This window comes from Geotrypetes seraphini, chromosome 4, assembly GCF_902459505.1.
Source record: "Geotrypetes seraphini chromosome 4, aGeoSer1.1, whole genome shotgun sequence".
NCBI lineage: Eukaryota > Metazoa > Chordata > Amphibia > Gymnophiona > Dermophiidae > Geotrypetes > Geotrypetes seraphini.
The window spans coordinates 165,964,127-165,979,782 of record NC_047087.1 but is presented as its reverse complement, the minus strand read 5'-3'; the positions used below and the strand labels follow the sequence as shown (position 1 = coordinate 165,979,782).

The window sequence follows — 15,656 nt, the reverse complement described above, 5'->3', positions numbered from 1 at the left end:
TATGGAATAGCAGTTAGATACTTAAATGTAGGTGCCATGTTATAGAATGAGGGGGTATATGTGCATATACTCCCTTTATCGCAATTGAATATAGTGTTTAATCCAAATGGGCTCCCAATGAACTCAGTTATTGATCTACAATTATAGCTCAGGCACTTAAAGCTGGATGGCCAGCTAGCACTTTCCTTACTCATTGACTGTGTTCAGCTCTGCATTGTGCCCTGTTTCTTTACTCCCTGCTATCACTTCTTTTGCTTTTAAGGTACATTCATATTATTAATAGATCTATGGTGCACATTCTATACCTGTCTCCTGTTTTTTGTTATTTTTTTCTGTTGAACAGGACGATCATTTGGGACAGAAATAACACAACTGCTAATGGATTTCTGGATGTGGCGCACGCTTTGGAGAGGTTTGTGTTTCAAGAAATCTTTCAGTTTAGTTATCTTGTAAAACACATCACAATTGCAAAATGAAGCAATAAGAGGAGAGAAATAAGCATTAGATTAAGTAGATATGGATCTCCTAGTCCCGCTCATTTAGCACAGTGTAAATTCTTGGTTGAGATCCCAAAAATTATATTTTCATTCACAAAATCTGCAGCTGCAAAGAGAGGTGACAGTGCTGCAGGAAATACAGGACACCCAGTAGCAGTCCTCTGGACCGACTTCATCCAATTTATATCTTTTTGAAGGTGCAGTCTCCAAAATTGCACACAGTATTCCAAATGGGGTCTCGGCAGAGACTTGTACAACCTCCCTATTCCTACTGGCCATTTTTCTCCTTATGCACCCAAGCATCTTCCTGGCTTTAACTGTCTCCTTTTCTACCTATTTTGCCACCTTGAGATCATCAGACACAATTGCCCCCAAATCCCGCTCTTCTGTGCTCAGAAGTTCTTTGTCTCCTATACCATACCATTCTGGATTTTTGCAGCCCAAGCACATTAAATCTTAGTTACCAATTACCAGACCATTCTTCAATTTTACCAGATCCTGCCTCATGTTATCCACACCTTCCAAGGTATCTACCCTATTGCAGAGCTTGGTATCATCCACATAAAGACAAACTTTGCCAGACAGACCTTCTGCAACATCACTCACAAAGATATACAGTCAAACCTCGGTTTGCTAGTAACTCGGTTTGCGAGTGTTTTGCAAGACGAGCAAAACATTCTCGCAAAACATGTCTTGCAAACCGAGTGTTGACTTGATTTGGGAGCACCCCTCCGATAACCGGCATCGCTCTCCCCCGCTCGAACAGGTACCCCCCGCCTGAACAACTTAAACTTACCTCCCCGTCTGGCACCGGCACGCAGCCCATAGGACGTGCCGGTGCTGCTAGAAGATCTTCCTGCTTCTGCCGGCCTTAAGCATGCTCAAGGACTTCTAATTCTCCCTCTCGCTGAGAATCTCGGGGAGAGGGAGAATTAGAAGTCCTTGAGCATGCGCAGATGCATGCTCAAGGCCGGCAGAAGCAGGAAGACCTTCTAGCGGCACCGGCACGTCCTGTGGACTGCATGCCGGTGCCAGACCGGGGGGGGGGTAAGTTTAAGTTGTTCGGGCGGAGGGTGCCGGTTCGCGTGGGGGGGGAGGTGCCGGTTCACGCGGAGGGGGGTCTTTGCAAGTGGGGGGGGGAGCAGCGCCGCTGGCCTCGGTGGGGGGGGGGTGGGAACATATCAAAGCGAGTTTCCATTATTTCCTATGGGGAAACTCGCTTTGATATATGAGTATTTTGGTTTACGAGCATGCTTCTGGAACGAATTATGCTCGTAAACCAAGGTTCCACTGTATATAAAAGAGGTCAGCATGACAAATTAGGCAAAAGTATATATCAAAGGAAGAGAGAAGGAAAAGCCTAGTGGTTAGTGTTGCAGCTTGAGAACCTGTAGAACTGGGTTTGATTCCCACTGCAGCTCCTTGTCTCTCTGGACAAGTCACTTAACTTCCATTGCCCCAGATACAAATTAAGTAAGAACATAAGAATTGCCACTGCTGGGTCAGACCAGTGGTCCATCGTGCCCAGCAGTCCGCTCTCACGGCGGCCCTTAGGTCAAAGACCATTGCCCTAACTGAGACTAGCCTTACCTGCGTACGTTCTGGTTCAGCAGGAACATGTCTAACTTTGTCCTGAATCCCTGGAGGGTGTTTTCCTCTATAACAGCCTCCGGAAGAGCATTCCAGTTTTCTACCACTCTCTGGGTGAAGAAGAACTTCCTTATGTTTGTACAGAATCTATCCCCCTTTAACTTTAGAGAGTACAGTGGTACCTTGGTTTGCGAGCATAATTCGTTCCAGAAGCATGCTCGTAATCCAAAGTGCTCGTATATCAAAGCAAGTTTCCCCATAGCAATTAATGGAAACTTGGATGATTCGTTCCACATTGCAAAAACATGCCTATGTCTTCTTGTGGTCTAACACTTCTCCCTCTTTTCCCCTCCCCTCTCCTACCCAGCATATGTACTCCCCTCTCTTTCAATCCCCACAGACCATCTTTCTCTTTTCTTGCACTCCTGCTCTCACCTGAAGGCCTGCTCCTCCATACAGGCACCCTCTCAGCCCCCAGCCGCTCCAAGAGTGTTAAAATTCCAGCATCACCTCACAGTGCCCGTTATTGCTCCAGGTTCCAGTCCCACTTCACTGGCCTATCTCGTTCTGGTTTTCCGCTATAGCTCGTCTCTCACCTCAAGGCCACGTTCCGCACTGATTGCCTTTCACTAGGTGTTGGCAGCTCCACACAGGACGAGAGAGGTGATAGTAACAGGGTGTCAGGGCTAAAGAAAGTGAGGGGTGGGGGGCTCATGTTCCAGCGCCGGAATGCAGCATTTCTTCAGTCAAACTCCACCCCCTTTTGCTACCACTTTCTGCATAAGCTCCTTCCTGCCACTAAGTAGCAGAAGGAACTGAGACGCCTTCTTTCCTGCTTGCCCTCCACCAATCAGGGCTAGAGGGAGGACCTTTCCACAACTCTCCCCGCCCAGGGACATCCAGGCAGAAATATCAGGAACAGATTGCAAGGCGGTGGTGCCGGCGTGGGTTGGTGCGTGCTGTTTGCCGGCTGGAGGTAAGGGTTTGGGGGTGGGTCACGCTCGTTGATCAAGTCAACACTCGTTTTGCAAGTTAAAGTTTGCTCAAGTGTTTTGCTCGTCTTGCAAAACACTCGCAAACCGCGTTACTTGCAAACCGCGATTTGACTGTACCTGAATATATGTAAACTGCTTTCATTGTAATCACAGAAAGGCAGTATATTAAATCCCTTTTAAAAAGTCATTTTATATTGTTTATGTTTGAAATATTTCTAAAATCACAACCCATATGCTGAAAAGTTACCTACAATTGGTTTGCAATCAGATATCAGGAAACAAATGTAGGTTATATTCCAGAGCATGTCATGCTCTATGGGGGCAATTTTATACACTAGATTGCTAACATTTATGCATATATTACATGTATAAATGTTGAAAAAAAAATGCTAGAATTTATATGTGTACTTTATGCACTTAGGGCCAGATTCTGTAAATGGCACCTAAATCGGCAGCTGCTTTCAAAAATGGCATTGGCCTCATGTCAATCATAGGCACTACTTAAAGAATCACAGCTAACTGTGCCTATTACAAAACTTAGTAAACTGGTAATGTAGGCCATGGTTTTACTGACCTACATTGCAGATGTCTAAGTTCTTTTGAAAACCGCACCTAACAGTGTCTGCCCCTAACCATGCCTACTATGACCTTAGGTGCCGTTAAGATGCCTCCTTAGATGCGATTACAATGCCTGCCTTTGTAGGTGTCTTCTTGAAAGTTTTTACAGTGGTACCTTGGTTTGCGAGCATAATTCGTTCCAGAAGTATGCTCGTAAACCAAAGCGAGTTTCCCCATAGGAAGTAAGGGGAACTCGGATGATTCATTCCACATCCCCAAAACAGACTTCCACACACACCCTCCCTCCCCCTGAGGCCACTGACACTGCTCGCTTCACCCCACCCCAGAATCTCAGAGAGGGAGAGAGCCAGAAGCACCAGAATTCACGGCAGGCTCTTTCAGCACTGGCACATGTATGTCCTATGGGTTGGTGCATGGCACTGTTTGGGGGTGGGCCGCGGGGTGAGAGAAACCAGTTCCCGGGGTGGGGTGGGGTGACACGCTCGCTTATCGAGTCGACGCTCGGTTTGCGAGTTAAACTTTGCTTGAGTGTTTTGCTCGTCTTGCAAAACACTTACAAACCGCAATACTTGCAAACCGAGGTTTGACCGTATTTATAATGAAAATAGGCTTTGCAATTTCAGTGTAGAGATGATCTGAGAGGGCTTCCAAACATTTGGGCTTTAGGCAAATGTCTAGTTTGCCTATGCCTTAATTTCGTTCTGCTAATGCTGCTTTCCTAACTCAACTACTCATTTCCTGGAGACTCACAGTGCATTCTCCTACTCAAAAAGAATTACTTTAAAAAAAAAAAAAAGAATTACTTGTATCACAATGTGTTTGACTAAGAGAGTTTTCTGCATAAAATATCTGTCAAGTTCTTATAACCTATCAAGATACAAGAGGGTGGTCATTTTATATTTAAATATTGAAGCTTTTCTTTTAACAGAAATTATTTTTTAAAAGCCATGCCGTTCCCAGTAAGTGATGTGGCATACGCTTACCGGATCAATCCTGAGAAAACAGAGGAAGCACTGCATAAGGTAAGGAATACTTTTGCTCTCGGAAATGGCAGCAGGGCATAATATAAGTTCAGTCTCTCCGAGCCCAGATTTAGACATAGGCAACAGCCTCTGGTGCTAAAATTTAGTAGATACCTAATTGACTCTGCTTCAGTCAATGATATCATCAATGAGGGGCTGGTGATTTTATTTTTCTAATCATTTTGTTCCATCTTTAAAATCACCAAGAAACAAAGGTAAGAAAAATTATTTATTTTCATTTTCGTAATTAAAACATGTCAGTTCTGAGAATTTACTTCTGCTGTCTATTTGCCACTGTACGAGCACAGCTAGCCATTTAACTAGGATTACCAGATTTTCCATCTGGAAAATCCGGATCCCTAGACCTGCCACCCATCCCCATCCTGGTCCTGACCAAAATCCCTCCCTGGTCCTGCCCCTGCTCCCTGCTCTCATTGGGTAGGACATCTGCGCATGCGCAGATACGTTGCAATGACATCACGTGCATGCAACATCATTGCATCATATCCACGCATGCGCGGATGCTCTACTGCGTGAAGGAAAGCTTTTCTAAACCCGGATAAAGTGCCAGGTTTTGAAAAGCCATCCAGACCCACGGACATGTCCGGACGTCTGGTAACCTTAAATTTGACATAGTCTGCTCTTAAAGGGGACAGTCTCTGTTTACTGAGCTGAGTCCTACAAGGATTTAGCTCCTGTTTGAAAGAGGCTTTATACCTATGTAGCACTAAGTCCTGCCAGGGCTTCTGTTCTTGCGGTTCTATCTCAGGATAGGAGTCCAGTTCAGGCAAAGGGGCTGCAGTACTGCACTGATCAGCTTTTTTCACTCTAAGAACTGTATTCTAAAGGCTTTTGACAGGAACAAGGTTAGCAGCAGTGCTGGGCTTGTTACATTATGTTTGACGTATTCCAAGTTTATTATTTTCTTGATATACCGTCCATCAAGACATATCTAGATGGTTTACAGTCAATAAAACATATCTAGATGGTTTACAGTCAATAAAATAAATTTAAAAGCAAATGTTAAAAAGGAAAATAAAATTTAAAAAAGCCTTCACAAAATTTAGTGAGGGAGGGAGGTAACATGGCTTAAGACTGACATCACAGGGAAGGAAGGTAAAAAAATACATCGAGATAGAAAAAAAATAAAAAGAAGGAGAGGGGTGGATAGGACATTAGGGCTAGTTCGTCTCTAGCAAGGCATTTGGAGTTGAAAACCTGAAATGAGAGTTATTTCAGGGAAAGCAAACAGGATCCAGGATTAGGTATCGTAGGTGTCCTTGAATAAGAAAGTTTTGAGTTTATTCTTGCTGTACACCAGCTTGAATGATTTCCTTCATAAAGGTGGTAAAGAAATCCTAATAAATAAACACAGTCTTCCTCAACAGCAATCCATAACAAGAGAAGCCAAAGCAAGAAGTGGATTGCCAGTTCCTCATGTTCTCTAGCACCTTATCTGTACACAGTTCTCCCAGTATACCTATAGTGTTCCCTAGCGTTACTTTGTTATTCCAGTTCTCATTTACCACTTGATATACTGAAATCATGCACTAATTTGATCCTGTATTTTGTAGATACAATCTTATTTGCTAAGAAACAGTCAGATGCGACAGTCTTTGCCTGAGCAGACCTTTCGACTCCAGCAAGAAATTGTGACCAGTTCATTGGAGCAGGTAGGACAGTATCCGTGGTGTGTGTTCATTTTGAGCCAGCCTGTCTCCTTTCTGCAGTGCAGGTTAAACATTCATACATACTTAACTCAGAAGTGTTACCATTGGAGATGGTTTGTCCTCTTTCTGAAAAAGATCTTTGGTCTAATTTTCAATTGGTTTCAAATCAGCAAGTGAAACAAATTTTCACTAGAGGCAATAGTTCGACTGATGCTTATCATCCTACTATTATAAAGGTATTGAAAGATTAGCAGTTGATTCATTTACATGCATTAAATAAGTCCTTTACCGAAAGGTATTTACTGGATTCTCTCAAAAAAAGAGAAAATATTGTGCTATTTAGTATTTAAGATCATTCATGGAATTGCTCTGTCATATGTTTTCACTAATCAGAGTTTTGTATTCTGAGTATGAACCTCATAACTCCTTAAAGCTAGCATTTCCAATTTATAAGGGATCAAAATCCAAAAAAATCTCTACTTTTTTCTCATATCAGGACGCTAAGGGCCCATTTTACGAAGACGTGTTAGGGCCTTAACGCGCGGAATAGCGCGTGCTAAAGTGCCACACGCACTAGCCGCTACCGCTGCCTTTTGAGCAGGCGGTAGATTTTTGGCTAGGACACGCTAATCCGGTGCGTGTGCTAAAACCGCTAACGCACCTTCGTAAAAGGAGCCCTAAGATTTGGAATGTATTGCCTGCTAATGTAGTTTTAACATTTCACCAGGGGTTCATTTTCAAAAGAAAAAAATGGCATAAAGTGGCATTTGGACTTTTTTCTCACCAAACCTTCCTAATTGCTATTTTCAAAACCCATTTTGTAGATGGATTTCTGTGCTGTTTGTATGCAGTCATCTAAATCTCAAGGTAGCATGTTGGAGGCATGGTTTGGGTGGGACTAGGACAGGTTTATGATTTGGACAATTTTCTTCAATATTGGAAAATTATAGAGTATGTCCAGGACATAATTTGGATATTTGAAACTAGACCTGTTTTAATAATGAATAAGGTGCCCAAACTGACCACATTTCTCAATGGCTTCAGTGCCTTGAGACCCCTTCTTGGTGGTCCCCTGTTGGAGGAAAGGACTCAGTCCCGCAATGCCGTAATTATGCTTCACAGAGAAACTTTGGTGAATCTGTGGAGCCAGCCTACTGTATGCCATCCTTACTAAACTCGGGGTCCTTTCCCTGGCAGTTTGCTGGTCTGCTGACCTTGTCACGGGTTTTCAGCGCAGGCTGTATGCATCTGATTGAAACCCACCTGGGTTTCAAGGCTCAAGCTGTCTTTCCCGCCCCCGACCACGTAGCGAGGATCCGTGGAGGCGGAGGTCATAGTCGGTGTCCGGCTAACTGGCAGTCAGAAGATCTTCAACTCTGGTCATTTAGAGAAGTTTCTGAGACAGAAAATCCTTTCCCTCCCTTCAGCTGCTGTTAAAATTGCTGACAGGCAAGGCACTGGAGAACTGTGAGTAAACCTCCATTACTTCCTATGGGAACTTTGGGGATGGCTTGCTGAATGCTTTTAAAGTTTTTCACAGTTTCTGAGGGAAGGGTTCAGGATGCCCACCTCCCCAGACCACAAATCGCAATCTTTTATTTTCGGGTTTAGTTTATTTTTGACATTTTGGTGCAAATTCACTGGTGATGGCCATCTTGGATTTTCATCGATCCTTTTTTTTTTTTTTTCAAAAGTTTTATTTCTGCCTCAATACCCTTTTATTTGTGATGGACTCCCCAGCCCCTAATCTGCTGGATGTGTGCATTGATTGTGCCAGATTGGCAGTGGATCAACAACCGTGTACTGTGTGCAGTAGCACGCAGGGGGAAGAGGCAGGAGCTTCAGAATTCACCTCCTCCATGTATTCTAGGGCTGGGGAGCTGGCCTGGAGCTGTAACTTTGTGAAAAATTGCCCAGTGGTCCTTCTGGAGTCTGGTGCAAAAACGCCTGCGTTCCGAATCTGGGGACTCTTTTGGTAGGGCACATGTTGCAGGGTGTGACTTTTCACCAGAATTTATTTGGCTGCTCTGGAAAGCATATTCTGCAGACTCCGCTTGTTCAAAGCAGCCGGCAGGTGGGTTGGGACTTTCTAAACCTGCAGCGCTGGTGTCTGAGCTTCCTGTATGGGAACCCTCTTATCCTGCGGTGGCAGATCTCAATTTCAGCAGTTGCCATTCATATATAATGTCGCTACTGTCTCCTGGCACTGCTTCTATTTTGGATCCGGTTGATACCCTTGCCAGGACTAATTATCTCGGCTGCCCTAAGAGTCCAGATTTGGGTGATGACCCTTCTGTAAGCAGACTTTTTAAGTATGGTTCTGTCCATCTTTTCATTGCTAATGTTCTGAAAGAGCTCAAATTGGATCCTCCACTTTCCACTTCTCAGACTTCAGTAATGGACTGCTCTAATGTACTTTCTTTTTTCCATCCTATCCACAGCTTCTTGAGCTGGTTACAAAACAGTGGATCTCTCCAGAGAGCTCTTTCTGACCTTCTAAAGCTATGTCTAAGCTTTACCCACTGGCACGTGATTTTCTGCAAGTTTTTGAACAGCCTAAAGTGAATTCTACTGTAGCGCAGGTTATTAAGCGCACAACTCTCCCTAGTGATGGGGGAGTGATGCTTAAGGATTCTCAGGATCACAGGGTGGACATTATGTTGAAAAAGCTTTTTGAAGTGGCTTCCATTAAGGCACAAACTTGTCATTCCAGACTGAGCGGTGCGTCCTCTGCATACATACCTGCCTATCCTCCACTGGTAATGGATTATGTAGTGGACGCTCTTTATTATCTCATTCGAGTTTTTAGTAAGTTCTCTGCTTATGCAATGTCTGCATGCCAGACTCTGTGGATCCATCACTGGGCTGGGGATGCTGCCTCAAAGGCCACCTTGAGCAGGCTTCCTTTTAAGGGTCAGCTTCTTTTTGGTAAAGGTCTGGATGATCTCATGTCTAGTGCTGCCAAGTGCCACCCTAAGTCTCTTCCTTTGAGCAGGTCTCATTGGTCAGTGGGAGAAGATCATAGTAATTTTCATTCCTCCCACAGGTTTCATCAGGGCTCTGCGAGATCTTCCTCCCAGTGATATTCCCAGCGCTACTTCCCTTGTTACAGCAGTTCAAATTCCAGCTGACATCAGGTTCCTGAATAGCGTCTGCTCCTAAGAAGCCCCAATGACGCCAGGAGTCAGGCAGAGCTTCCTCATATCGGAGGTCACGTTTCTCAGTTTTATCAGGGGTGGACTTGAATTTCATCAGATCAATGGGTACTAGACATCATTTGGGAGGGGCACAAGATAGACTTCATTTGCCTGCCTCCAGATCTGTTTCTAGATTATCCGGCAGGTTGGCCGGAAAAGGAGTCTTTAGTCCGTGCTACTGTGCAACGTTTTGTAGACATCAAAGCGATAGAACCAGTTCCAAAACACGAATCAGGCTTAGGCAGATACTCCTTATACTTCATCCTGCCACAGAAAGGCTCGGAAGACTGGAGGCCCATTCTAGATCTAAAGTCAGTCAACCGTTTCTTGCAGATTCCTAATTTCCACATGGAGACAGTGCGCACATTCATAGCTGCTGTCTCTACAGGAGAGTTTCTTGCGTTCTTAGATCTCACAGAGGCTTACCGCCATATTCTAATCTACCTGGAGCATTGTACGTTTCTGTATTTCCATGTTCTACAACAGCATTTCAGTTTGATGCACTGCCCTTTGGCCTCACAATAGTATCCCGCACTTTCACCAAGGTGATGGTAGTTGTGGCGTCCTTTCTCCACCAGCAGGGGATCCAGGTCCATCCTTACTTGGCTGATTGGTTGATCCAAGCTCCATTTCGTCCAGAGTGTGAAAGTGCAGTGGATACAGTTGAAGGCATTGGGGTGGATTGTCAACTTCAAGAAGAACAACTTGATGTCCTCCTAGTCCCTGGAGTATCTAGGTCTTCTCTTCAAAACCAGGCAGGGTCGTGTGTTTCTTTCCGAGACACGCAGACAGAAACTTCAACAGTACATCAGAGCTGTTCTGGACTGTCCAGCTCCCATGGACTAGCTTTATCTTCAGGTTTTGGGATCCATGGCAGCCTTCTTGGAGGCAATCCCCTGGGCCCGAGCTCACATGCGCCTATTACAGGAGTCTCTCCTCGCTCGGTAGTCTCTGTAGTGTCATCCCCTTTGGATGCTGCTCCTTTGGAAGGAGATAGCTCACAGCAGTTTGTGCTGGTGGCTTCAGGAGAAGGCCCTCCATTAGGGCAGACTTCTTCTGATATCAGAGTGGATGACTCTTATAATGGATGCCAACCTGTCAGGGTGTGATACTCAATGCGGGGACTCCTCATCAGAAACGTTGGTTGATCGTCTGGAGCTTAAAGCAATTCGGCTGGCATTACTTTCTGTCCAGCCCCTTCTGGAAGGAAAAGCAATGTGGGTTTTCTCCGACAATGCCATGGTGGTGGGGTCCATAAATCATCAAGGGGGTATTAGAAGTACTCTTTTGGATCAGGAGGCTCGCTGTTTCGCTGGACAGAAGATCATCTTCTGTCTCCTCCAGCGGCCCATGTGGCTAGAGTCAACAATGTTCAGGTAGACTTCCTAAGCTGACAGATTCTGGACCTGGAAGAATAGTCCCTCTCGCAGAAGGTGTTCTAGCTGATTGTGCAGCACTGGGGTCAGCCCCAGGTGGACTTAATGGCTTCAGCAGAGAACTCAAAGGCCAGGCGCTTTTTTAGTCTACGAACATAGCATGGAAGCCTAGGGATGGATGCATTGGTTCAGCCCTGGCCAGTTCACAGACTCCTGTATGTGTTTTCTCCATGGCCTCTGGTCAGTCGAGTCATCCACCAGATAACAACGCATCCCAGCTTGGTGATTCTAGTAGCTCCAGATTGGCCTTGTCATCCTTGGTATGCGGTATCTGTCTCCAGCTACCTCTTCATTGATACCTTCTCAGTCAGGGGCCAGTGCCCATGGAGAACCCAAGGCACTTTGGTCTTACAGTATGGCTCTTGAGCACTCAGCCTTCATGAAGCATGGTTATTCGTAGGTTGTTATTTTGACTCTTGTGTGCTTGAAGAAATCATCTACTATGGCTTCTTATGCCAAAGAATGGAAGGCTTTCCAACAGTGGTGTGCTAAGGATCAGGTGGAGTCTAAGAGGGCTCCCATTTCAGTGATCCTAGCTTTTCTTCAGGAGGGCCTAGACAAAGGTATGGCAGTGGCCTCCCTTAAAGTTCAGGTTGCAGGCCTTTCATGTTTTCGAGCACGCAGAGGCGTTAGTTCGCTTACTGCTTATCCGAACGTGACCAGATTTATGAGAGGGGTGCTTCATTTTCATCATACCTTGTGTCTTCCTTTCCCTTCATGGAATTTTAACATCATTCTACACAGGGACTTGGGGAAGCCCCATTCGAATCACTGAAAGATGCTTCTCTTCTGTATCTAATGATCAAGACTGTCTTTCCGGTTGCCATTGTCTTGGCGCGGTATATATCGGAGCTTCATTTGCTTTCATGCAGGGAACCTTTTCTCCGTTTTATGGATGCAGGTGTTGTTTTCTGTGCTGTACCTTCCTTTCTGCTGAAGGTGGTATCAGTCTTCCATGTCAAACAAGAGGTTCAGTTGCCTGGGTTTCATCCCACAGGTTCAGAACACAAAGATCAGATCTTATGCAAGATGGATGTCCGGAGAGTTTTGCTCCATTATTTGGAGAGGACTAATCAAGTTTCAAGTTTATTAAAAGATTTTTTAAACCGCTTAATCAGGTTTCTAAGCGGTGTACAATATAAAATTTACATAAAAACATATTAAAACTGGGGATACTAGATAAAATCTAGATGTCTTAATAAAATATATGTACAGTGGTGCCTCACACAACGAACTTAATTCGTTCCAGGAGCAAGTTTGTTATGCGAAAAGTTCGTTATGTGAAACGCGTTAAGCGCAGTGACTAACGACTGCCTGCAGAGCCTGCGCGGAAGGATGCAATACATCGGCAGCGATCGTGGAAGCTCGGGCGACTTCGTTGTGTGAAACGAAGTTCGTTGTATGAATCATGACATGAAGTTCGTTGTGTGCAGCGTTCGCTGTGCAAGGCGTTCTTTATGCGAGGCACCACTGTACATCGCTTTGAATTTGATTAAGCGATTAATTAAGAAAAATAATAAACTTGAAACTTGAAACTTAATAAAACACTAAGACATATAGACCAATTTCAAACAATAGGAAAAAAGGGGAAGAACTACAATCGTAAAAGAGAAGTGAAACAAAAAAGGGAAAACACAATAAGTAATAATTTTAATTTTAATTTTTTGTCCTTAAAAGGACAAAGGCATCCTGGAACAAGAATGTTTTTAATTTTGCTTTAAATTGATTTATTTCGGATTCGCTGTGCAAATGGTTTGGCAGCGAATTCCAGAGAGTAGGGGCAGTGCCAGCAAAATTATTGAAGCGCAGCATATTGATTTCAGGCTGTCTGATCACCTTTTTGTTCTGACTGCTGTGCCTTGCTCTGGTTGGCCAGTGACATTTATCACTCGATGGTCATTTCTGTGACTTATAAGCAGCCGCCAATTTTGCTTAAAGTGGAGTCTCGCACGATTCATCCTAATGATTTGCAGGATGGCTACTTGGTTCTCTCATCATACTTTTACCCAGTTTTACCAAGTGGATGTGGCAGCTCATTCTGATGCTGCTTTTGGGACCTTGGTGTTGAGGGCAGGCTCTTCTGTCCCTCCCTAGTTGCTTCCATTGCATTGTTACGTCACCTAGAGTATGGAATCCGGAAGGGATGTAACAAAATGGAAGATTAGGTTTATACCTTTGATAATCTTTCTGTTAGTCCCTGTAGGATTCCATATGACCCATCCTCTCTGTATACACTCGGGCCCTGGTTTTTGTTTCTCTTCTGACTACTCGCTTGCCAGGGTCTCCTGCCCATTTGACGTTTTCTTCTTTCTCTGTGCTCACAATCCATTTTCCATCTCTGTCATCCCCTTCCCTACCCCAGAGGTCTGGCTCTTTCCTTTTTTTGTCTCCATCCCCGCAGTCCAGCATTTCTCTAATGACTATTCCCCACCCCATGATCCTCTGGTGGTACCCTGCGTTCTTCTCCTCCATGGGATCTGATAACATAGTACTCTTGCGCTCTTTGGGCATTCAGGAGCATGAGTGAAGCTTTCCCTCTGCTACTGCTTTGCGCCTAAGCGGGGCCAGGAAGCAGTAGCAGAGGGAAATCTTCCAGTTGTGGAAGGCAGCATGTTTACTTCACTCACTCTGCCGGTGGCCCAAAGAATGATGGACACCACCACCCCCAGATCCACCATCTCTCCTTTTCTCAACTACCCTTTCATCCAGCATCTCTCCCTCCTTCCCCACCACCCCAGGGACTATGATATCTCCCTTTCTCTTCACAACTGTTCTCCTATCCAGTATCTCTATACCCCCTCCCTACACACCACCCCTTGGGTCCAACTTCTTTCCCTTTCTTTTCTCTCCCTTCATCCCATTGTCCACCATCTCTCTCCCTCTCCTCTGTTTTCAGACCCATTATTTCTTCCCCTCCACCTCCCCCCCTCTCTTTGGACTCGTCCTTCCCTCCCTCTCTTTACTTCTAATAGCTATATTAGGGGTCCCCCCCAAAGGCCAGCATGGCTTCCTCCTTCTCTCCACCATCATCCGCTGTCCCACGGTCTCACTTTAAAACCTAATTACAGCCTGCAGATGATTGCCAATGCACTTTCCCTCTGCAATGCTCTGTCTACGATAACACCCAGATCCTTTTCTTGGGCGCTAACCTCCAAGGTGGACCCTAGCATCTGCCACTTGGACTCCCAGTCTTCTAATTTCCTAAGGTCTGCCTGCAATTTTTCACAATCCGCATTTGTTTTAACAACTTTGAACAATTTAGTGTCATCTGCAAATTTAATCACCTCGCTCATCGTCCAATTTCCAGATCATTTATAAATAAATTAAATAGCACCAGTCCCAGTACAGACCCCTGCGGCACTCCACTGTTTACTCTCCTCTATTGAGAAAAATTACCATTTAATCCTACCCTCTTTTTTCTATCCGATAACCAATTTCTAATCCACAACTGAACTTTGCCACCTATCCCATGACACTTTAATTTTCTCAGGAGCCTCTCGTAATGGACTTTATCAAAAGCTTTCTGAAAATCTAGATACACTATATCAACCAGCTCATCTTTATCCACATGTTTATTCACACCTTCAAAGAAGTCAAGCAAATTGGTGAGGCAAGATCTCCCTTGGATGAACCCATGCTGACTCCGTCTCATTAAATCATGTTTGTCTACGTGTTCCACAATTTTATTTTTATAATTGTTTCCACCACTGAAGTCAGGCTTACCAGTCTGTAATTTCCTGTATTTCCCCTGGAACCCTTTGAAAAAATCGGTGTAACATTGGCCACCCTCAAATCTTCAGGTACTACAGGTGATTTTAGCGACAGATTACAGATCACTAATAGCAGGTCAGCAATTTCATGTTTGAGTTCTTTTAGTACCCTGGGATGTATACCATCCGGTCCAGTCGATTTGGCTTAGTACATCTTCCAGATCCACAGAGATTTCTTTCAGTTCCTCCGTATCACCACCCTTGAAAACCATTTCTGGTTCAGGTAGATCTCTTACATTTTTTCCGTAAAGACCAAAGCAATGAATTCAGTCTCTCCGCTATAGCCTTATCCTTCCTGAGTGCCCCTTTAGCTCCTTGATCATCAAACAGTCCCACAGATTCCCTCACAGGATTTCTGCTTCTGATATACCTAAAAATAATTGTTATGAGTTTATGCCTTTTTTTGCAAGTTTCTCTTCATATTTTTCTTAGCTGTTTTTCAAGATCCAGAAAGTTTAAAGAATTTCCTGGAATGAAGGCAGCTTCCTGCTCCTATAGCTGTATCCATTCCTTCAGATATATAATTTAAATGATGTGAAAGTAAAGTGGATTCTTGCCAAAGACTAATTAAGAATTTTCCTGTGTGATTTCTTTAAATACCCTCCCCCCCACCAAAAAAAACCCAAACCATTTTCTGTAAATCTTGTTCTTCTCTGCTGTTTATTATTTCTTAATTTTTTTAGGTCAAAAATAGAGGCTTGCTCTATGTTTAGCTGCTTATATATTTCTGGAAAAATGTTTCATTGTAAGAATGTGTTTTCTTTAACAAGTGTTATGCTTATAAATTGTAAAATTTGCAAAAAAAGAAAAAGAACATAAGAATTGCCATACTGGGATAGACCAAAGGTCCATCAAGCCCAACATCCTGTTTCCAACAGTGGCCAACCCAGATCCCAAGTA

At 44.2% G+C, this 15,656-nt stretch overlaps 1 protein-coding gene across 1 annotated transcript in view; it reads left to right on the top strand.

Annotated features, from left to right (window-relative positions):
- CARMIL2 (capping protein regulator and myosin 1 linker 2) overlaps window positions 1-15,656 on the top strand; it is a 582,193-nt gene that overhangs the window by 111,473 nt on the left and 455,064 nt on the right. Inside the window, exons 11-13 of the mRNA XM_033941489.1 lie at window positions 344-412; window positions 4,590-4,683; window positions 6,258-6,356. Of these exons, the coding sequence (XP_033797380.1) occupies window positions 344-412; window positions 4,590-4,683; window positions 6,258-6,356 (262 nt within the window). The remainder of the gene's footprint in view (window positions 1-343; window positions 413-4,589; window positions 4,684-6,257; window positions 6,357-15,656) is intronic.